The following is a 24841-nucleotide window of genomic DNA, read 5'->3' as shown; positions in this document are numbered from 1 at the left end:
GCATTTTTTGTATTCTACTGTCACACGAGCACAAAAAGTAGTTTAAAAACAGTACAATAAAACTAAAACAAAGCAAAAATACACACAATGACTTTAAGTAAATTCTCTTTTAACCCTAAAAGTGAATGTACTTGCTGAGGTAAGTAAGTTTTGGCAAAATATCAGTTCTCAACAAAAAATAGTGAGAAAAGGCCATATATATTTTAACCATATATAAATTTAACCACTCCGACTTCCTCCCACATGCTAGGTTAATTGGCGACTCCAAATTGTTCAAATTGACTCCAAATTAGGATTAAAAAGAAGTGGAGAAAAAAAACAACATAAAAATGTACTTCTTAAACTGCAGTTTTTGCATTCTACTGTCACATGAGCACAAAAAGAAGTTTAAAAACAGTACAATAAAACTAAAACAAAGCAAAAATACACACAATGACTAAGTAAATTCTCTTTTAAAAGTAGGTATAATAAGATTAATAAGTAAGTTTAGGCAAAATATCAGTTCTCAACAAAAAATAGAGAGAAAAGGCCATATATATTTTAGCCATATATAAATTTAACCACTCCCACATTCCAAAAACATGCTAAGTTAATTGGCAAATCCATATTGTCCATAGGTATGAATGTGAGTGTGAATGGTTGTTTGTCTATATGTGCCCTGTGATTGGCTGGCCACCAGTCCAGGGTGTACCCCGCCCCTCGCCCCAGAACAGCTGGCATAGGCTCCAGCACCCCCCGCGACCCTCGTGAGGAAAAGCAGTAGAGTTTATAAATAATGGAAGAGGGCTGCATGGTGGATAGTGGTTCACACACAGGCCTCACAGCTAGGAGACCCGAGTTCAATTCCCCCCTCGGCCATCTTTTTGTGGAGTACTCCGGTTTCCTCCCACATTCCAAAAACATGCTAGGTTAATTAGCGACTCCAAATTGTCCATAGGTATGAATGTGAGTGTGAATGGTTGTTTGTCTATATGTGCCCTGTGATTGGCTGGCGACCAGTCCAGTGTGTACCCCGCCTCTCACTTGAAGACAGCTGGGATAGGCTCCAGCACCCCCGCGACCCTCGTGAGGAAAAGTGGTACAAAATGAATGAATGAATGAATGATGGAATTTAGACCTACTGGGAACATGTGTGTCTGTAGCTTTAATGCTAATGAGCTGTCACTTTTCAAGGTCATCAAAAATGCTGCACAATAGGGGGAATGATTTATATTGCACAACACAGCAGCAACAGAACCAATGTTGTAATGGCGGTAAGGAGCGAACTGCTCATCCGGTATTAATAGTGTTGATTAATTCATTATAAACAACATCTACGGGACACGTAACACCCTCGAGTTTCACACCAACAGCTGATGAGCAACATTTGAAAGTGCATGTAGAGGTATATATATAGCTGCTGGATGCCGACCACTTCAAATGCAGTTACGGCCATCTTGTATTTAGTTTTAGAGCCCTTGGTGTTTTGCTTTTGTAGTCCACACACCCGGTAACTACAGGAGACGTGGAGGTGAACTGACATCAAGCTTTTTCCCAAAAAAACCTGAATACATTTTGTCTCTTTTATCTCTTTCAGACAAACCTCCTCACTTCACACCAGCCCAGCCTCCTGATGGTAAGTGATCCGTACTTTTTTTTTTTTTTTACCATGGTTGGCCGCTGCTGATAATACACGCTCTGATACCTCCAGACAACCTGGGACACCACCCTAAAATCATCCCACGCCCTTTACTTCAATCAATACTGCCGTGTTGCAGTTGTCTTATGCATTTTTTTGCTAGCTTTAACCTAAAACCCAGACATCTAGTTCCTGCCTCATTCATGAATATTCATCTGCTTTCGCTCAGTGCAATCGGAGCTGGATAGATTTTTTTTTTTTTTTTTTTTTTAGTCGGGTATTTCTTCAATGCCCAGGGCTGGGCTTTTGCTAGCTCTAAAGGTAATGGATCATTCTGGAAGGCACCAAAGCCGGAGGCGTAAAGGGCAAAAAAAATAAAAATATGAAGGAAAATGTTTGTAATTCTGTGGTAGAAGGGGGCTCAATTCGTTCTGACCTTTCTGATCTCCGTCTACCAGTTTCTTGACTGTATGTGTTTGTGTAAAGTCATGGTCATGGTAGCGACTGGAGATGACTTACACAATTGCTAGCCATCCCGCTTCTGACACCAATTGTCAAATAACTTTGTTTATCATTTAGAACCGATGGGAGGAGCATTCTTATTACCTGCCTAGAGCAAGTTGTGGCAAGCAACCTTTTGCCTATTATCCAGTGTGGCAGGTAGCATTAATAACTGGTGAGAGGAGTGATTGCATTCATTATATGACATGTATGTTGTTGTGTTTGGACATATACGCATAGCCGAGCGAGTGTAATGTGGGATTTGAATCATCGTGTTTGCATCTATTTTGCAACATGGCATTTTTCATAACTGGTGGGAGGAGCAATTGCATTAATCATATGACGTTTGAAAGAAGCTAAAGAAAGTACTGTTCCAAAATTATTTAACTAATTCATTTTTTGCTGCTTATCTTCACGAGGGTCGCAGGGGTGCTGGAGCCTATCCCAGCTGTCTTCGGACAAGAGGCGAGGTACACCCCAGACTGATGACCAGCCAATCACAGGGCACATATAGACAAACAACCATTCACACTCACATTCATACCTATGGACAATTTGGAGTCGCTAATTAACCTAGCATGTTTTTGGAATGTGGGAGGAAACCGGAGTACCCGGAGAAAACCCACGCATGCACCGGGGAGAACATGCAAACTCCACACAAAAAAGGCTGAGGGTGGAATTGAACTCGGGTCTCCTAGCTGTGAGGTCTGCGCCCTAACCACTCGGACACCATGCAGCCTTTTTGATAATATTCATTCATTTTCTATGTTACCGCTTATCCTCACGAGGGTCGCTGGGATGCTGGAGCCTATCCCAGCTGTCTTCGGATGAAAACCGGATGGCCGAGGGTGGTATTGAACTCGTGTTTCTTAGCTGCGAGGTCTGCGTGCTAACCGCTCGACCACCGTGCAGCTCTCTTGTTCCAAAACATGACCGCAAAAGTGTGTCCCGTCCTTTGTAAACTTTTCCCCGAACCAAAGCAATAAATTCCCTCTTAACGGAGCCCCCATGCGTTTGCCCCGTCTGAGGCCACAGTTTGTTCCCGCACAAGTCAAGCGTTTAAAAGCTGCTGCTAGATCTTAATTACCTTTCCAATAGTTCTGCATGCTCTCCATCAGCAGCCCATGTTTTTTTTAATATCCCAAGGAAAACAAAAAGACCCAAGTCTCCAATCAGTGGATTAAAGCTTGTCCGGTGGGATGCTGTTTCTGTGGGTCATTTAACGCCGGGGAGATTAGTGAGACAATTACAGTCGGCCTCAACAGACAAGAGTTTTTTTGGGGGGGGGAGGTGGCGGTTTAGTAGCGACGGTTGGGGGGGTGATTTAGAAGATGATCCCGAGCGGCAGCCGAGGGCTAATATAACAACGCTATTAGTCAAATCTGCTCCAAAGAGCTGAAGCAGGGCGTCCACTGAATGTGTCCTCCAACGCCAAGGACACTTCACTCCCTGGCCCTTAATTAGAGGAAATCAAGGATACACAGGAGTGGGAATTTTTAAACAACCACATCTACTCTGAAATTCTTTTTTTTTTTTTGGGCAAATTATTCCCAAAGAATTTAGAATCCGATGTGTCCTCAGGGACAAATTATCTTGAGTATTTATATAACGAATCCCCCGATGAATGACCTGTAATCATCAGTTCTAACAGTGTTAAAAGTCACAAAACAGCCTTTAATTAGCTCCACTCAACCACCTACTTTTACTGCTTGTTGTCGTCTAATGATAAGACACTTGTTAGACTGCTAATAGTCTCTTTGACAAGGATTAGAAGTGGAACTTTTGGAAGTTCTTTCAAGAGGAAAACAAATAGGTTAACTTATTTGCATCAGGTGTAAGTGGTTCTGTGAAGATGACCTCCGCCAAGGACATGGGTGTCTGCAGTTTTCAATGTATCATCTTATTATTGTTATTTTTATTTTATGAAAACTGGATATGGCGGCACGGCGGTCGAGTGGTTAGCGTGCAGACCTCACACCTAGGAGACCAGGGTTCGATTCCACCCTCGGCCATCTCTGTGTGGAGTTTGCATGTTCTCCTCATACTACATGCGTGGGTTTTATTCCGGGTACTCCGGTTTCCTCCCACATTCCAAAAACATGCTAGGTTAATTGGCGACTCCAAATTGTCCATAGGTATGAATGTGAGTGTGAATGGTTGTTTGTCTATATGTGCCCTGTGATTGGCTGGCTGGCCACCAGTCCAGGGTGTACCCCGCCTCTCGCCCGAAGACAGCTGGGATAGGCTCCAGCACCCCCACGACCCTCGTGAGGATAAGCGGTAGAAAATGAATTAATTAATTTTGGAACAGCACTTTCTTTAGCTTCTATCAAACGTCATATGATAATGCAATTGCTCCTCCCACCGGTTATGAAAAATGCCATGTTGCGAAATAGATGCAAACACAATGATTCAAATGTTCTTTCAAGAATCTTCCGATGAAATGAATAATATAGGCAGGAGGAACAATCATAATTCTGACACATATAATATGTTTATTGCTAGATGGTTATCATTAATAACTGGTGGAAGGAGGAATAAGATAAGCATTTATATTGACATCTACTGTATGTTGTGGTTGCGCATGAGTGAGGTTAATTGGCTTTGTTGATTATTTGAGTTTTTCTCTTTGTGTTGGGTAAGGAAGTGTATGGTGGGCTTTGACTTTGTGGCTTATTTCTATACAAGGTGGAGGTTATTAACAATAACTGGTGGGGGGAGAAGTCATAGTGATTAATATGGCAGATCTGCGTTGTGTTGGATAAGGAAGTGTATGATGGGCTTTGACTTTGTGGCTTATTTCAAGTCCTTCTGTTTATTTCTAGTGTGCAAGTTGGAGGTTATTAATAATAACTGGTGGGGGGAGAATCATAGTGATTATATGGCAGGTCTGCGTTGTGTTGGATAAGGAAGTGTATGATGGGCTTTGACTTTGTGGCCTATTTCAAGTCCTTCTGTCTATTTCTAGTGTGCAAGGAGGAGGTTATTAACAATAACTGGTGGGGGGAGAAGTCATAGTGATTATATGGCAGATCTGCGTTGTGTTGGATAAGGAAGTGGGCGATGGGCTTTGACTTTGTGGTTTATTTCAAGTCCTTCTGTCTACTTCTAATATACAAGGTTGAGGTTATTAACAATAACTGGTGGGAGGAGAAGTCATAGTGATTATATGGCAGGTCTGCGTTGTGTTGGATAAAGAAGTGTATGATGGGCTTTGACTTTGACTTTCTGGATTTCTTTTATGCAATGTGGTGGCTATTAATAACTGGTGGGAGGAACAATTGGATTTATTGCGGACCGCTGGCTTTGACTTTGAATTATTTTGAGTTTCTCTGTGTTTTTTTCCTGTTATGCAAGGTGCTGGCATAATAGCTGGCTGGTGCAGTGATCACATTCATTATCCTAACCACATAAAAAAAATCATCAGCAGTTTCGCTTACTTTGACAACATGATCTCCAAATTAATGTAACTTTCTGTCAGCTGTGACCCCCCCCAAGACGAAGAGGTCAGGACCCCCCCCCCCTCAAATCACACACCCACTCACAATTTATTCTGCCTGAGCCTTCCCGTGTTCTTGACAATAGACCTCGACTCGCAGAGAAGCAGAATTAATTACAATTCGTCTGCCTATCTTAATTAAATCTTTTCACATCATAGGTTCCTCATAACAGAGACAAAATATCTGCGTCATCTCTGAGGGTTTACAGTCAAAGAGAAGGTCAGCAAATGTTTAAGTTGGCCAGAAATAAGTGCTATCATAGCCGAACCCTCGGGAGGCCTTGAATCCATCAAAACGCAGTTTAACGTCCGGCAAAAGTACACACAACTCTTGAGTCAGGGTACTCTGGTTCATGTCGGCGACGCAACATATGCTTGGTTTCTTGTGTTTATGGGAAGTCAATCAGTTTGACTTGTCACCACATTTATGTTCCGTGTGAGCCCAATGACCGATTGTCCGCTAAGACAAAACACAACACTTAGCCAGAAATGCTGTCTGGTTTACGGTAGCAAAGCTCTTATGTACCTCGGAAATCGATGAGGGGTCATTTCAGGACACTGGACTTTGTATGGATCAGCAGATGTTTGGTCTGACTGGATTATCTGTGTTTACATGGATTACAAATAACACTGTGTCAGTTACACCATTCGGTGACCTCAACCTGGACCCCATGAAGACCTGTTTAGTGGGCGGGGCTATGTACATTTGCATGTTATGTAAACAATATATGTAATTCAAAAAAATGGAAACAACACAGATGAAAGACAAATAAGTGCTCTTTCAAAACTTATAACTCTTTCAAATATATACAGTATAATGAATACAAGGAGGCCCGGGTTTGGGTTTTCTCCGGGTACTCCGGTTTCCTCCAACATTCATTCATTTTTTTACCGCTTATCCTCACGAGGGTCGTGGGGGGTGCTGGAGCCTATCCCAGCTATTATATGATAAATATTATGATAAAGGCTGCACGGCGGTCAAGTGGTTAGCGCGCAGACTTCACAGTAAGGAGACCCAAGTTCAATCCCATTTTCGATCATCTTTGTGTGGAGTTTGCATGTTCTCCCCGTGCATGCGTGGGTTTTCTCCGGGTACTCCGGTTTCCTCCCACATTCCAAAAACATGCTAGGTTAATTGGTGACTCCAAATTGTCCATAGGTATGAATGTGAGTGTGAATGGTTGTTTGTCTATATGTGCCCTGTGATTGGCTGGCTGGCCACCTGTCCAGCTGGGATAAGCTCCAGCATACCCGCCACCCTCGTGAGGATACGCAGTGTAGAAAATGAATGAATAAAAATCCAAGGTCAGCACAAATGTAGAATTTTCTTACTTAATAAAAGCTATGATTTATTGCATTTTTTTAACTTTATCATATATTGTAAATTTCTTTAAACTGCAGAATGTCCATCATGCCCAGTATCTGCCAAATATGACAGTATGTGGGTGATATTTTTATTTTTATTTTTATTTTTATTTTTATTTTTATTTTTATTTTTATTTTTATTTTTATTTTTATTTTTATTTTTATTTTTATTTTTATTTTTATTTTTATTTTTTATGTTTACTTTTGTTTTTTTATGTTTACTTTTGTTTTTTATGTTTACTTTTGTTTTTATTTAAGCAGGAGTCATTTGATGGGCGTGAGGCTTTAGATATAACTTGTTGTGCGTTCATTACAATATGTTATGCAAATGAGATTCAACGAGGTGCCTCGCCGTGTGTCAAAGTGCGGCTGAACAATATCATAACTCTGATTTCCTGCTATTAGCAGCGTCTTCCATCACAGTCTGTGCTTTCCATAACAAGACTGCCTGGGGTTATTTAAGCGCAGAGTGAACTGATAACACATATATTCTACTATACCGGATGTTAATGTTTCCCATTGGAAATAATGGAAAAAAGCAACAAGTTACGTCACCTTTTAACATTAATACAAGTTATCTCGATTAAACATTTTCATTTGTGAACTTTAGCGACCTTAACGGTTCCGCTGTGTGTGTTTAAAATCCACCATGATGCATCATGAACACATAACTCCATGTTATCGTTGTGTATGGTTGTTGACATGGCAACCACAATGTGTTTTGCTCTGCTGCACACAATTACAACACAGCACCATGCAGCGTGTACGCACACTTACACACCGCGCTGCCCTCAATACTAAGATTTACCACGGCAGGAAAACCAGACGAAGTCGCCGAGTTTTTGGCAGCGTTCCTGTGCTAGACAATCTTTTTCTCTTTCACTCGAGTGTACAAGAAAGACGTCACGAAACAAATCATAGATTTTTTTTTTATTTGCGCATAGTTTCCTGCCGTGTGACATGTAGACAGCTAGGAGGCGTAAAGGATGATGATAAAGATCCATTCTGTTGTTTACCGGCTTGTCAGCCACCTGAAATGACGCTAATGCTTTTCCCCAGGGCTTGTTTACATGCATGTAAGTTATGGCGCCTTAATATGTTCACTGTTATGGAAATGATGCTGCCATAAAACGCCAATGGATTTGCACTTACTTTTCCAGACTCTGTTCGGTAAGGGCGAGGACTTGACTTATATTATATTATTTTGTGAGATTTTTAAACAAAACTGAACAAAGAAAAAAGGGGACGGTTGACAAATTTTCACGAAATAGGAAAATATGGGAATTATTCTATTATTAATCGATAACAACTGGACTGTTCCGGTTGACAAGACTAGTTTGTCTTGTCTAGCTTACTGTATGTGGTCTATCTAGTCTACCACGACAACCTCAACTAGATGCTTCATTGTACTGTAATATCATATTTTTTATGGAAATAAAGTAAATTAATAATTTTGCTACATTAAAAAATATTCATTCATTCATTCATTTTCTACCGCTTATCCTCACAGGGTTCGCGGTGGGTGCTGGAGCCTACCCCAGCTGTCTTCGGGGCAGGGTACACCCCGGACTGGTGGCCAGCCAATCACAGGGCACATATAGACAAACAACCATTCACACTCACATTCATACCTATGGACAATTTGGAGTCGCCAATTAACCTAGCATGTTTTTGGAATGTGGGAGGAAACCGGAGTACCCGGAGAAAACCCACGCATGCACGGGGAGAACATACAAACTCCACACAGAGATGGCCGAGGGTGGAATTGAACTTGGGTCTCCTAGCTGTGAGGCCTGTGTGCTAACCACTCAACCACCATGCAGCCTTTATGATAATATTCATTCATTAATTTTCTACCGCTTAGCCTCATGAGGGTCGCGGGGATGCTGGAGCCTATCCCAGCTGTCTTCAGGCGGGAGGCGGGGTACACCCTGGACTGGTAACTGGTCAGCCAATCACAGGGCACATATAGACAAACAACCATTCACACTCACATTCATACCTATGGACAATTTGGAGTCGCCAATTAACCTAGCATGTTTTTAGAATGTTTTGGAGTAAACCCACGCATGCACGGGGAGAACGTGCAAACTCCACACAGAGATAGCCGAGGGTGGAATTGAACTCCGGTCTCCTAGCCGTGAGGTCTGCGTGCTAACCACTCGTCCTTCGTGCAGCCCTAACCTTGACTACAATCACATGATCACAATGAAATTTCTGCAAGCTGATTTCTGATCTCTTTGGGTGTTTTTCACCCGTACAAAGTCCGAATTTATGGGTTGTAATTATTAAAAACTCTGTAGGCGAGGATAGTGCAGGATTATGTAGGATTGCCCGCACGTTGCATAAGCCAATATTGCGTCTGCATGTTTGGGGTCTGTGTGCTCCTGCCTGAGGGCTCGACGGAGCTCAGTGTGCGGGGGAAATTTTGCATTCTATATATACTGTACATATATATATATATATATAATTTTATTTTTTTTTGTAATAATACACACACAACTTCGCAGACAGAGCATGGAATGAAGCAAAGGATGCTAAGACTATTTTTAGGCAAGCGAAAGCGCTAGGAAATGTATCAATTATTGACGTTGGAGTGTGCATGTGTGTTTGGATTTGGAGGCTGAGTGCCAAGAGAAATCGTTGTAACGATTAATAATAAAAAAGGTGTCAGAAGACGTCTAGTGATGTGTTTATGTACTCCTGTGCAAAAGGCCGCCACTGGCTTTGTTGCTGGAAGCATTGTGGAATGACAACTACTGTCTATTGACAAAAGCATTAAAACAACTTCCTGTTCGGTGCAAAGTAAGCTTCAAAATAAAGCATGACTATTTTAGATAAGGGTATAAAGTCCATACATAGGGTCGCGGGGGTGTGCTGGAGCCTATCCCAGATGACTTCAGGTACACCATAGCCAATCACAGGGGACATAAGTATAAAGTATTATATAAAAACATTCATTTTTTACCGCTTATCCTCATGAGGCTGGAGCCTATCCCAGCTGTCTTCTGGCAAGAGGTGGGGTACACCCTGGACTAGTGGCCAGTCAATCACAGGGCACATATAGACAAACAACCATTCACACTCACATTCATACCTATGGACAATTTGGAGTCGCCAATTAACCTAGCATGTTTTTGGAATGTGGGAGGAAACCCACGCATCCACGGGGAGAACATGCAAACTCCATACAGAGCTGCCCGAGAGTGGAATTGAACCCTGGTCTCCTAGCTGTGAGGCCTGCGCGCTAACCGCGCATCCCACTTTACTACAGATATCCATAAACATGTGTTAACTAATAGCAAGAACCAACTAGAAATGGGGGAATGTGCTAATGTTGATTGAATCGAAGATTAATCGATTATCCAATTAACTATTTTGGTATTCGAATTAATCATTTTTTGGATTTCATGATGTAAATATGTTCTGATTTCAGCCTCTCAGATGTCTCTCAGAAAATGCATGCACGGGGAGAACATGCAAGAGATGGCCAAGGTTGGAATTGAACTCGGGTCTCTTAGCTGTGAGGCCTGCGCGCTAACCACTTCTCCACCGTGCCACTATATAAAAACTGAAGAAACTTAATGAAAATACGCACAAATCCTTAATAATCCTTTTACTTACATCTGCAGTGTTAATATAGACTGAAACCTATTTTCACTCTGTTTATATTCACAAAGTTAGTTTTTTTTTTTAAAGGTTACCATGGTGATGTGTTTTTTTTTTCTATTTATTTAGTGAACTGAGTAACCTTGCAGCAGCCCTAGTCTCTGAGTCGGAACCTACTTTCCATGTTACTTCCTTCCAGACTTGCAGAAAGATAAACCCAGTCGCCTTTCTGACAGCAACAGCAGTGTGTGTGTGTGTGTGTGTGTGTGTGTGTGTGTGAAGGTGTGTGTCTTTGTGTGCGGAAATACTTCCTCCCAAATGTCATGCATGAGTTGCATTCACAACTAATAAAGTGAATTAGCAAGTAGACCTATTCCTATGCATTTGCAGACAAAAACACACCACAAAAAGTGGAATAGGTTTGGCTATGTGGGTTGTTGTGTTTGGAAGCGTTATGCATAATTGGGAATTTCTGTTGTTTACTCGGAATCTGTGTCTCCTGTAGGCTGATCAGTAAGACTTGCAAAAATGCGAGGAATGCATTTTTTTTTCCACTTTAATTTAAGCGTCTGCCATAGCTGACTTGATTTAATCAGTCAATATCTGGAAAGCAATCATCACAAACATCACTTGCAATCATGCAATGCTCAACACGTCACAAACAGAATGGAATATTACTCATCAGGATCTTTTGTTTTTTTATTCATCAGATGAGATACGGATATATGGCAATGTGACAGCAGCGTAAGTACTGGAGTCTGATGTAACCAAAAGATGGCCATCCATGAGCTAAAAATGGGAAATAACGCAATAACCACCGTAAATGCCAGTGTATTTCTCACACTTTGAACCCTGAGGATTATTTGCAGGCCTCACAGCTAGGAGACCCAAGTTCAATTCCATCTCTGTGTGGAATTTGCATGTTCTCCCTGTGCATGCATTTTCTGAGAGACACCCGAGAGGCTGAAATTAGAACATATTTACATCATGAAATACAAAAAATGATTAATTCGAATACAAAATAGTTAATTAGATAATCGATTAATCATCGATTCAATCAACATTAGCACATTCCCCCATTTCTAGTTGGTTCTTGCTATTAGTTAACACATGTTTATGGATATCTGTAGTCAAGTTAGATGAGCGGTTAGCGCATAGGCCTCACAGCAAGGAGACCCGAGTTCAATTCCATCTCTGTGTGGAGTTTGCATGTTCTCCCCGTGCATGCATTTTCTGAGAGACATCTGAGAGGCTGAAATCAGAACATATTTACATCATGAAATACAAAAAATGATTAATTCGAATACAAAATAATTAGATAATCGATTAATCATCGATTCAATCAACATTAGCACATTCCCCCATTTCTAGTTGGTTCTTGCTATTAGTTAACACATGTTTATGGATATCTGTAGTAAAGTGGGATAAGCGTGCAGGCCTCACAGCTAGGAGACCAGAGTTCAATTCCATCTCTGTGTGGAGTTTGCATGTTCTCCCCGTGCATGCGTGGGTTTTCTGAGAGACATCTGAGAGGCTGAAATCAGAACATATTTATACCATGAAATCCAAAAATGTATTAATTTGAATACCAAAATAGTTAATTGGAAATCGATTCAATCAACATTAGCACATTCCCCCATTTCTAGTTGGTTCTTGCTATTAGTTAACACATGTTTATGGATATCTGTAGTAAAGTGGGATGAGCGGTTAGCGTGCAGGCCTCACAGCTGGGAGACCCGAGTTCAATTCCACCCTCGGCCATCTCTGTGTGGAGTTTGCATGTTCTCCCCGTGCATGCAATTTCTGAGAGACACCTGATAGTATGAAATCAGAACATATTTACATCATGAAATCCCAAAAAATGCCTAAATTCAATACCAAAATGTTATTGATTAATTGAATAATCGATTAATCATCGATTCAATCAACATTAGCCCATTCCCCCATTTCTAGTTGGTTCTTGCTATTAGTTCACACATACTTATGGATATTTGTAGTAAAGTGGCATGAGCGGTTAGCGTGCAGGCCTCACAGCTAGGAGACCTGAGTTCAATTCCATCTCTGTGTGGAGTTTGCATGTTCTCCCCGTGCATGCGTGGCTTTTCTGAGACACATCGGAGAGGCTGAAATCAGAACATATTTACATCATGAAATCCAAAAAATGATTAATTTGAATACCAAAATAGATGTTGATTAATTGGCTAATCGATTAATCATTGAGTCAATCAACATTGACAGGTTCTCACACAGTTGAAATGTCTATACTAAATGTATGGTTGTCAATATTGCCATTATTTACTAATTTCATCCATCCGCTGACTCGCTTCAAATCGGTGTCATATTAGCGAGCTGGGGACAGCTGGGCGGAATCTGTTCACCTGCCTGCCTGGACGAGTTTATTAAATACTCTTTCATGCGGGCCGCATATTATTAATAAATAGATCACGGTGATAATCATGCTCATTCGTCTGTTCAGTGATGGAGACTGAAAGGTGGACTTTTGGTGCTGAGCAAAGCTTCAATTGAGGCTCTTCATTTGAACAAAAATATTCCATGCATACATTGAAACAAAGTTCAAAGGTCAGAGCCCGACCCGACCCCTTCTATGTCACCTCCTATTATTTCCAGTCCAATTTCCAGCATGTATAAAATGGCTTCATGTGAAACTCAATACTGGGAGTGAAGCATGAATATGCAATAGTCCTTGCAAGGGAAATCACACATGCAATCTGACCAGTCAACCCCCCCCCCCCCCCCCCACACCAAACCAGCTGGAGATCATCTGCGGGGAGGCTATATAGACATTGAACATCCTAACCCCACCCACACTAATGCAGTATTCATGACGCCCTTTCCACTGGCCCTGTCACTACTATCCCCCAGTGCGCACACACACACACACACACACACACACACACACACACACATACTCACACCCGCACACTCAAAAGTATCTTAGTAGTCATGGATAAATGGATGATAGATGGATGTGATTGATTCATGGTATTGATCCATTTATTGGTACGAGGTAACCTCCAAGGTGGAACACATCAGCCCGTTCCGGAACATTATTTGACTTCTAGAGTGGTTCTAATTGAATAAAAATACAAATAGAATGTCATAGGAAGTAATGGAAAGTCAATCCGTTCCTGGGTCAAACTGTGGCCGTGATGTTGTGCATGACAGCTGGTTGATGTTTTGGACAACTTTAGAGGTACAGCATATTATTTGGAATATTTATGGCTTTAGAGCAAGGGGTGGGCAAACTTTTTGACTCGTGGGCTGCATTGATTCAACAAAATGGACGAGGGGTTGGGGGGGGGTTGTCATGTAATCTGCTCTTATTATTTATTACTTTATACATTAACACTTTATATTTAAATATTTTATATATATTTATTCTTATTCTTAGTCCTTAGTCTTATCCTTAGTCCTTCGTCTTATCCTTAGTCCTTAGTCTTATTCTTAGTCTTATCCTTAGTCCTTAGTCTTAGTCCTTAGTCCTTAGTCTTAGTCCTTAGTCTTATCCTTAGTCCTTAGTCTTATCCTTAGTCCTTCGTCTTATCCTTCGTCTTATCCTTAGTCCTTCGTCTTATCCTTCGTCTTATCCTTAGTCCTTAGTCTTATTCTTAGTCTTGTCCTTAGTCCTTAGTCTTAGTCTTAGTCTTAGTCTTAGTCTTAGTCCTTAGTCTTGTTCTTATTCTTATTTATTATTTTATACATTGACATTTTATATTTAAATATTTTATATATATTTATTCTTATTCTTAGTCCTTAGTCCTTTGTCTTATCCTTAGTCCTTTGTCTTATCCTTAGTCCTTAGTCTTATCCATAGTCTGAGTCTTAGGCCTTAGTCCTTTAGTCCTTAGTCCTTTAGTCCTTAGTCCTTTAGTCCTTTAGTCCTTTAGTCCTTTAGTCCTTAGTCTTAGTCCTATTCTTATTCTTATTCGTATTCGTATTCGTATTCTTATTCTTATTCTTATTCTTATTCTTATTCTTATTCTTATTCTTATTCTTATTCTTATTCTTATTCTTACCTGTCATATTTAATCTTTTTTTTTTTTTGGTGCCCTTCGGTCACACAAACAAAACGAGAACAGAAACTAGCATGGCAATATGCCGTTAATTTAGACAATTCGGACAGAGCCAAGTGTATTCTTGTTTATTATTTTTAGTGCACAGCAATTATATCTGGTACTATGATATCTCAGCCAACACAACACAACCAAGTGTAGTCTGGGTTGTTGTTGTTGTTGTTCTTGCCTCTCGTATCTCCATGACACACATTCACCGCCAACAATGCATATCAGCATAGCCCCTATATTTAGTAGACGCATTCTGGCACGCCATTAAACTGAAAGAAAATCTTCTGACACAATCTGTTTCAAGGCTGCTTGCTGCAAATGCTGTGGGTGTCCTTGCGACGGTGAATACTACACTTACACAAACACACTTACGAGTAGTAGTAAAAGTAGTACACATGGCTTTGCCTCCAAGTATAGTAACATTTTCTCGGGGTATGCATGCTAGGTTAATTGGCGACTCCAAATTGTCCACAGGTATGAATGTGAGTGTGAATGGTTGTTTGTCTATATGTGCCCTGTGATTGGCTGGCCACCAGTCCAGCGTGTACCCCACCTCTCGCACAAAGACAGCTGGGATAGGCTCTAGCATACGAGCGACCATAGTGTGTTTCTTCTTCTGTTGTTTATTGGCGGTTAGCAACAGAATCTAAACCCTTCTATAATTTATTCAGTCCAGTTTTTCTTTAAAAATAAAATATATATTTATATAAAACATGTCAGACCAGGGTTCAATTCCCACCCTCGGCCATCTCTGTGTGGAGTTTGCATGTTCTCCCCGTGCATGCGTGGGTTTTCTCCGGGTACTCCGGTTTCCTCCCACATTCCAAAAACATGCTAGGTTAATTGGCGACTCCAAATTGTCCATAGGTATGAATGTGAGTGTGAATGGTTGCTTGTCTATATGTGCCCTGTGATTGGCTGGCCACCAGTCCAGGGTGTACCCCGCCTCTCGCCCGAAGACAGCTGGGATAGGCTCCAGCACCCCCCGCGACCCTCGTGAGGAAAAGCGGTAGAAAATGAATGAATGAATAAATAAAACATGTCCCGAGTTTAATTATAAAATATCAGCAAGATTAGCAGTTTGCTAGTTTTGATCTTGCTTTTTAAGTATGAAGTGTCCATTATCTGACTGGAATCTTTCCATGATGTCCCAACTCTATCCCCTTAAATCATTCTAAATAAAACCAACAGATCATTTTAGGGTTTAGAAATTAATTGGAACATTAATATAAATTAAGTTTTCAAGGTGAAACACTCTTAATGCACCAAACTTACTTATTGGCTTGTATGATGCACAGAGCAATGAGCAATTTGGCGCTGTCTCCTTCCTCCTGTTATATAGAAATTAATACAATGTTAAATTTGTTTTAGTTCAATTAAAAAACATGATGTCGATGTTTACGCTTTACTGCGTATGCCCTATTGACTATTTTATTTGATTATAGCAGTGTATGGAGACAAGAGATTGGAATATTCCTTTCCATGGATACCATTGTTTTCGGAAAAGTCATTCAGAAAGATTTGGGAAGAGGAAAAACTTCTCATGTAAACGTGGCTAGTGTTAACCAGAAATAAATCTGTTATCCGCACCTATTTGGATCGCCACTAGTTTTTTTTTTCATTCATAAATGAGTGATAATACATACATACATGTGCCACTACACTATTTTTAAATGTTTATGTCTTTCATCGCGAACAATGTTTCATCAAGCATTGCAATTTCGCTTCTGGATTTATAATCGACATTCATTACTGTCGAAAACGTGTACATTTGAATACTTTTAAATGTGTTTACCGACAGCAGTTTGCTAGTTTTGATTCTGCTTTTTAAGTATGAACTGTCCATTATCTGACTGGAATCTTTCCATGGTGTCCTAACTCTATCCCTTTCAATCCCCCTAAATAAAACCAACAGATCATTTTAGGGTTTAGAGATTAATTGGAACACTAATATTAATTGATCTGATTAAGTGACTTATTGGCTTGTATGTTGCACAGAGCAATGAGCAATTTGGCGCTGTCTCCTTCCACCTGTTATATAGAAATTAATACAATGTTAAATTTGTTTTAGTTTAATTTAAAAAACGTGATGTTGATGTTTACGCTTTGGAGACAAGAGATTGGAATATTCCTTTCCATGGATGCCATTGTTTTTGGAAAAGTCATTCGGAAAGATTCCATTCGGAAAGAGGAAAAACTTCTCATGTAAACGTGGGTAGTGTTAACCAGAAATAAATCCGTTATCCGCACCTATTTGGATCGCTACTACTTTTTTTTTTTTTTTTTTTATCCTGCTATGACATAAACTCAAAAAGATGCCTTAAATGTGAATTCCAATGTGCACAAATTAGCATGAAAAAAGAGTCTAATTTATCGGTTGCCGAGCCCCCACCCCCCCAACCCCCCCACGACCACACTCTGCCTGTTTTTACTTTTCGAGCTTATCTATCATCCCTTACGTCAAGCAATTTATATGGAAAACACTGTTAATGTGCTGCATTGCCTCCAAACGAGACATCCGTTTATATTTAAAAAAAAATAAAAAATGAAGAAACATGGCAGCTGTGTTTCATCTACTAGAGGTGATTCAGAGCCTCAACATATGGCGACGGAGATAAATGCTGCTCATTGTCTCTGCGCTCGTCTCTTGTATGAACGTTGTTATTTCTGGATTATGGTCTACTAATGTGAGGCTAACCATCGTATCGGCGTATGGACGGGGGGGGGATCACGTCGGGCCCAATTAGTTCACCTGCACTTGGTTTCGGCTTCAATGTATGATGACACCCGCTGGGACACTTTGGACTCGGGGTGAACTTTTACCGATTGCGGTGACGTCACACCTTCTTCTTCCTCCGGAGAAAGCCTTTTGTTGACATAGTTTTATTATTTAGGCTGCTAGCGTGAGTTCAGCAACCGTAAACCTATTCACTTTAGTTACAATAGAGCCGCAAAATGGACGCAGCAGCCAACAAAAGGCGATCAAGAAAATATGTGAGCTACTTGGAAAGGCGTAGACAATATGTGCACGCAGCGCGACACTTTTGTTGCCACAACATGGAGGTAAAACAGATTTAGCGAATGCATACAAAAGGCTCATGGCGCGCCATAGAAGCATCTATTTGTGTTACACACTCGCCAATCAAGGAGCGCTCTATAATTTGCATTGCAACTTAAAGAAAAGCCTTTCTCGGAGAATAACATTGGCACAGGCCTTTTGTTATACATCACCCACATAGATCACATGACTGCATGGACTTTAGTTGTTTGTGGAAGATTCTACTCCTGCTGCAAACTCCAGTGCCCTCCATCTGGAAGTCCGGAACTCGGTTTCTCAGTATATCGATCTCCATTGGTCTTAACCAGGTCGGTGCGCTGTTTACAACCAAACTTTAAGGTGTTTTAGTTGAATGACCGTGAAATTTGGCACACGTTATCATGGAAAGACTAGCTGGAAAAACATGTCCGCCATAAAGTGAAATGATTTTGCATGGGCATCTCCAGGACTCCAGGCAAAGAATTGTCAATAAGTCATTGAAAATTTCTCTTAAGGTTATTCAACTTTGAGGATGTATCACTTATAAGTCACTCAGTCAGAAAAAAAAAAAAAGTAAAAATTTTTTTTGGTCCCATTTTTTGTCCCATTACATGGCACATTTCAGAAAAAGAACATAACAAAATATGGTGGTGGTAGGGTGATGGTCAAACTCAAAAAGAAACTTTTTAAAATTTGAACTTGAATTCCAATGTGCACAAATTAGCATGAAAAAAACAGTCTGAAACGAAACAAAAGTAATTTTTTTTGGAAGGCGTGTGTCCCATTACATGGCACATTTCAGAAAAAGAACATCATACCAACAGTAAAATATGGTGGTAGGGCGATGGTCTGATGCTGTCTCACCCCCCCCCCCCAAAAAAAAAATACACATTTATTAAAAACAGAAAAAAATTTTCTGCACAAAATAAGATGAAAAATAAATAAACAAATCAAGAATAAAGAAAATCAATAATAAATAAATAAATATAATAATAATAATAAAACGGCAAATAATAAAAACCTAAGAAACCACATATAGTTGGTGGGTAGACAAATGATTTTTTCCAGATTAAAATGAACAAAGCATTATTAGAGCCCTGTAGACATGACAAAACACGACTATAGTCACATTTATACTCTTTTTATTTACGACATATTGCGCAACTGCAGGGTCTTGAGACACATGCTAACTCGCAAACTAGAGAGCTAGCGACCTAAACGGTAGCCTTCAAGTTATTTTCCTTTAAACTTAAATAGCCAAAAACTTACCACTTCCACACGGATAGGGAGGATAACTATTAACAGTTATTTAACCTTTAACATGAACATTAATCAAAATGTAATAATTTTTTCTGGGTACATGATACCATACAGCATCCATATCAAACTTGCGCGGGCCGCACTAACATTAAACTTTCGTATCAAGGCGGGGGCCTCAAACTAGTGTACTAGTGGCCACATTTGGCCCACGGGCCGTGTGTTTGAGACCCTTGCTTTGGAGTGACTTATTTAAAGTCCTGATCTGAAATTTAAAAAAAATGCGGTTCATGCCGGGAAACCCTCCACTGTGGCTGAATTACAACAATTCTGCAAAGTCGAGTGGGCCAAAATTCACTCATTGCAAGTTATTGCAAACTCTTGATTGCGGTTGTTGCTGCTAAATGTGGCCCAAGCGGTTATTTATTAGCTTAAGTGTACCATTAACGCCATGCAGTCACTGCGATGTAGTGTAGGTGACGCCTAATCACAGTGTAACAGATTGACTGTTTACACACCAAAACATGTGATTCCGTATTAAGTGCTTGCATGAGCAGAGTAGGAAGTAATGCCGCGGTTCAGGATGAGCTCGGCGCTCCGAAGCGATGAAAATGAAGACAAACGATGTCAGCGCTGCTAAACACTTTCCCTTTCAATTCTATATTACTCACCAACAGCATGCTTTTTTATTTATTTATTTATTTTATTTTTTCCCCTCTCACTCACAGTTTGCTAATGAAAAGCACAAAAGCGTTTTTTTCTGTGTGTGCTACTTTTGTGTCACCGGCAATTAATTCCACAGCGGAGCCTGGAGGCGGCTTGCATTGCTTTAACGCCACACTTTAAAGCCAGCGGTGCATGTGTTGTATACCGTCTATAAATTTCAATCTCTTGTCGCTTACCGTTAGCTACCATCTCCAAATATGAGCTTTTTGTGGAAATAATGTGAGCAGAATCTGCCCTGAAGCTACCTGGATGGATATTCAGACGAATTTGAACACAACATTCACCTTTCAGGACTACTAAGAGAGATACTGTGTAGTGAAAGTTTGCAGAAAGACTGAAAAACACTTCTTATCGCCTCAAGTTGAAGTGGTCTCAAAGCGGAGGTCCATTTTTCACGTCGTTTTTTTTTAATCCTCCCAGGCGAGAAGTGTGCTAAAGACGGAGGTAGCAAAAAGACGAAAATGAAGTGATTTGTAGCCCCATTGATCAACGGGTCGGGAGTTATTGATCAGGGAGCCGAAGCAATCGGAGGTAAGAGGTGCACAGAGATGGTGAATAATGGGACTCATTGGAGGAGATGGGCGCTACAGTCGGGCCCGGCCAAGCACAGGTCATCCAGGAGTGGTCATCCGGCTTGGAGAGGAGCTTTGTTCATAAACTTCACTTTATGGGGGAAGGAATACGGGATGGGAATTGAAGCCTGGAAATCGATATCCATCACATAGGAACGTTTGTTTTATCATGACTGGTTCAAGACTCTCCATCCTTGTATTTAGCAAACATCAACTGCTTGTATTGTTTCTTGAATTGGCTCATCGTTGTGCATTGTTTGACTTCCTTACTCAATCCATTCCATAGTTTGATTCCACATACTGGAATCGCCCCCCCCCCCTCCGACTTTGCCATTGTGCTGCACCCCCCCAAAGGTCTCAATGCTGTGACATTCCTTGCAATATGAACTTATAGTAGGAATAACAAAAAATAAGGTTTGTAATGGGGCTGCATGGTGGACGAGTGGTTAGCTAGGAGTCCCGAGTTCAATTCCAGTCTACCAGTTCCATCACATAGGAACGTTTGTTTAATTTTGTGTGTGTGTGTTATACTATTTTATTGTTTTTGTATATTCCCAATACATGACATCACATCCATGGATTACTGATTTTTTTCTGATTTTTTTTTTGGTTCATTCTAATAGTTATTTATATTATGGAAAGTGCAGGTTATCCGAAAAGTCAGCTGGGATAGGCTCCAGCATACCCCCGGCAACCCTAATGAGGATAAACGGCATAAAAAAAAAACAGATGAATGGATCGAAAGTGGAGGTTATCTGGTTATAACTGGTGAGAGGAGAGATTGCATTAACTCCAAGACACATTTTTTGTTTTGTGTACGCACCAACGTCACACCGCGGCTTAGTTATTTGTACTAGTTCTTATTATGCAAGGTGGTTGTCATAAATAACTGGCAGGAGGAGCGATCGCATTAATGAGAAGACATGTCTATGTTGTGTGACCCTGTGCTTTGACTTTGTGGACTATTTTGTGTTTGTGTAGTTATTTGTACTAGTTCTTATTATGCAAGGTGGTTGTCATAAATAACTGGCAGGAGGAGCGATCGCATTATGAGAAGACATGTCTATGTTGTGTGACCCTGTGCTTTGACTTTGTTGGACTATTTTGTGTTTTTGTAGTTATTTTTTGTAATCGTTCTTATTATGCAAGGTAGTTGTCATAAATAACTGGCAGGAGGAGCGATCGCATTAATGAGAAGACATGTCTATGTTGTGTGACCCTGTGTTTTGACTTTGTGGACTATTTTGTGTTTTTGTAGTTATTTGTAATAGTTCTTATTATGCAAGGTGGTTGTCATAAATAACTGGCAGGAGGAGCGATCACATTAATGAGAAGACATGTCAACATTGTGTCATTCTGCATAACATTTAGCAAAATGGTGTGATTCAGGTGTGACTCTGGTTTGTACATTATGTGGAACATTATGTTTCCAGTGCGAAAACTGTTGATGAGGATTACCTTTCTTGAATTGATTGGCAGGTTCTCATGATGATACGCCAAATAATACAAATATGATTTATGTCCATTACCTGCCGTATCTCAAATTGTCCTCTTAATGGACCCATCAAGAAGGTTACCAGCGTCCCAATTCATCTTTTCCCATATGGTGGCACTAATGCACCAGTGAGCAAACACTTCCTCTCCCAGCTATGCAGAGCGGTAATGAGTCTGTGCGCACTTTGTTGTTTGCTGTTGACGACCATATGGAGGAGGCTCATCCAGGAGAGGCGGACGCTTGCTGGCTCGCCATCCAAGCTCTCCCCAGGTTGTCTGAGTGATGCATCCTGCTGCCATCTGCTATTGATTTGGGATTCCTCCAGAATTCCAGGGGAAAGATATAAAAATAAAAATAAAAATATATATATTTATATATATAAAAACAAGCGGCCTAGATTCCACCCCACTTCCTCCTTCTGGTTGGTGGTCATATCAGGAATGACTCAGAAGTGGAACTTTTCCAAACCGCTTATCCTCACAAGGGTCAGAGGTGCTGGAGCCTATCCCAGCTGTCTTTGGGCAAGAGGCGGGGTACACCCTGGACTGGTCGCCAGCCAATCACAGGGCACATATAGACAAACAACCATTCACACTCACATTCATACCTATGGACAATTTGGAATGTGGGAGGAAAACCCACCCATACACGGAGAGAACAGAGGTGGCAGAGGGTGGAATTGAACCCGAGTCTCCTAGCTGTGAAGTCTGCACGCTAACCATTCGACCGCCGTGCAGCCCTGTGACTGAATTATTCCATATTTTTATAGTAACCTAGCATATTTTTGGAATGTGGGAGGAAACCGGAGTACCCGGAGAAAACCCACGCATGCACGGGGAGAACGTGCAAACTCCACACAGAGATGGCAGAGGGTGGAATTGAACCCGGGTCTGTGCGCTAACCACTAGACCGCCATGCAGCCCTGTGACTGAATTATACCAATTTTTTATAGTAACCTAGCATGTTTTTGGAATGTGGGAGGTACCCGGAGAAAACCCATGCATGCACGGGGAGAATGCGCAACCTCCACACAGAGATGGCAGAGGGTGGAATTGAACCCAGTCTCCTAGCTGTGAGGTCTGCATGCTAACCACTTGTCCGCCGTGCAACCCTGTGACTGAATTATTCAAAATTTTTATAGTAACCTAGCATGTTTTTGGAATGTGGTAGGAAACCGGAGTACCCTTAGAAAACCTACGCATGCACGGGGAGAACATGCAAACTCCACACAGAGATGGCAGAATGTGGAATTGAACCAGAGTCTCCTAGCTGTGAGGTCTGCACGCTAACCACTCGTCCACCGTGCAGCCCCAAAAGCAATTGAAAGTTGTTGAAATATTTAAAAAGCAGTTCATATGACACAGCAACAAAAAGTTAAAATCCTTTTAGCTTGTGGCACTTTGATCTGATTTCTGTGTGTGTGTGTGCGTCATTAGCTTTGTGTCTATGCATCCGCATCTTTGAGGCTGCGGTTCCTCGTTAAAAAGCATCTCTCACAATCCTTCTCTATAATTAGGCAGGGTTAAAAAAAAAATAACACCAAATATGAGTGACAGAAAAAAAGTCTTTGAGGAGTGACGGCGCTAACAAAACGAGCGATGCTCCTCATCCCTGTGACTCGGCTGAATAATTGAATTGGAGTCTTGAGTGTGCAGCAGCGCTGCGGCTTCCTTCATGCATTATTGCAGAGACGCTGAAATCTGTTCTATGTGGCAAACTGCTGCTGAGTCGGTGGAGGATATAGGAGGTGACAGAATCGGGTTCTGTCACCCTTGACTCCATTATTGATAATGTTTAGCACAGTGATGCTTTTTTTTGGGGGGGGGGGGGTAAAATGACAGCGATACTCAAACTAGTTTTTGATGTCTCCTAAACTGGTTTCATTGTTAAATAGCACTGTAAGAAGACATATTAGGGTATGACTGCTTTCTGTTGACCAGTCCAGTTGGTCCCAAATTGGAGTTGACTGATACTGTTGCTAACTATTCAGTAAGAAAAGCAGCTATTGACTCTCCTAGATGATGTCATTATCTCATTTGCTTATTATTTGTAGTGGTGGCGTCACGGCGGTCGAGTGGTTAGCGCGCAGACCTCACAGCTAGGAGACCAGGGTTCAATCCCACCCTTTGCATTTTCTCTCTGAGCGTGTGTGGGTTTTCTCCGGGTACTCCGGTTTCCTCCCACATTCCCAAAAACATGCTAGGTTAATTAGCGACTCCAAATTGTCCATAGATATGAATGTGAGTATGAATGGTTGTTTGTCTATATATGCCCTGTGATTGGCTGGCTGGCCACCAGTCCAGGGTGTACCCCGCCTCTCACCCAAAGACAGCTGGGATAGGCTCCAGCACCCCCCGCGACCCTCGTGAGGAAAAAGCGATAGAAAATGAATGAATGAATGAATTAATTTGTAGTGGTTAGCGTTCTGGACTTAGGAGCAGATGCCTCGGGTTCGAATCTCAACTAGTAAGCATCATCGGTATTCGTATAACAAAGAAACTCTCTTGTTTCATTAGAAAAAAATTTGTTTGTTTTTACCTTATTGTGGTCTTTATAAATCGACAGTAGAATGTAGGTTGGTTTCAACGAAAACACTGATTTTGACGCCCCTAAAAAAACCCCATAGAAAATTTGTTTTTCTGCAAAGAATTGCAGAATTCAACAAGAATGGTGACTGACTTCCATTTTTTTGATGATGAGTATTCGGCTCAAAAAAATCAAAAAATGTATATATTTTAAATATATATATATATATTAATATTACTTTACTGTCAATAATTTGACAACAATAGTAATAATATTTACAATAAACATTTCAAAATGCACCTGCACTGTTTTGTGACTCAGTTAAGGAACGGAACATAAACTTTTCTATACTGTATTGTAGTGTGATGAAGACATAACTTCATTTTTTTTAACTCACAATAAGCGTGATTAGGCAGATGTTCTTTTCTATGAAGTGTGATATTTTCGAGCTGATTGACGACACAGCATCTGCTCACTTCTGAAAACCTGAAAGACGTCAAGTAAATGAGTGAAGATGAGACTGATGTATTTTATTCATGTTCAGATTCATT

At 40.8% G+C, this 24841-nt stretch overlaps 1 protein-coding gene across 4 annotated transcripts in view; it reads left to right on the top strand.

The window, feature by feature from the left end:
• Positions 1–24841, top strand: part of agrn (agrin) — a 238539-nt gene that overhangs the window by 81093 nt on the left and 132605 nt on the right. For all 4 annotated transcript variants that reach the window (XM_058085205.1, XM_058085207.1, XM_058085203.1 and 1 more), the window contains one exon: positions 1577–1615. In XM_058085205.1, coding sequence (XP_057941188.1) covers positions 1577–1615 — 39 coding nt within the window. The remainder of the gene's footprint in view (positions 1–1576; positions 1616–24841) is intronic.

The sequence above is a fragment of the Doryrhamphus excisus genome, chromosome 10, assembly GCF_030265055.1.
Source record: "Doryrhamphus excisus isolate RoL2022-K1 chromosome 10, RoL_Dexc_1.0, whole genome shotgun sequence".
Classification (NCBI taxonomy): domain Eukaryota; kingdom Metazoa; phylum Chordata; class Actinopteri; order Syngnathiformes; family Syngnathidae; genus Doryrhamphus; species Doryrhamphus excisus.
Note: the sequence above shows the minus strand (reverse complement) of the source record. Positions and strands in the feature narration are given on the sequence as shown.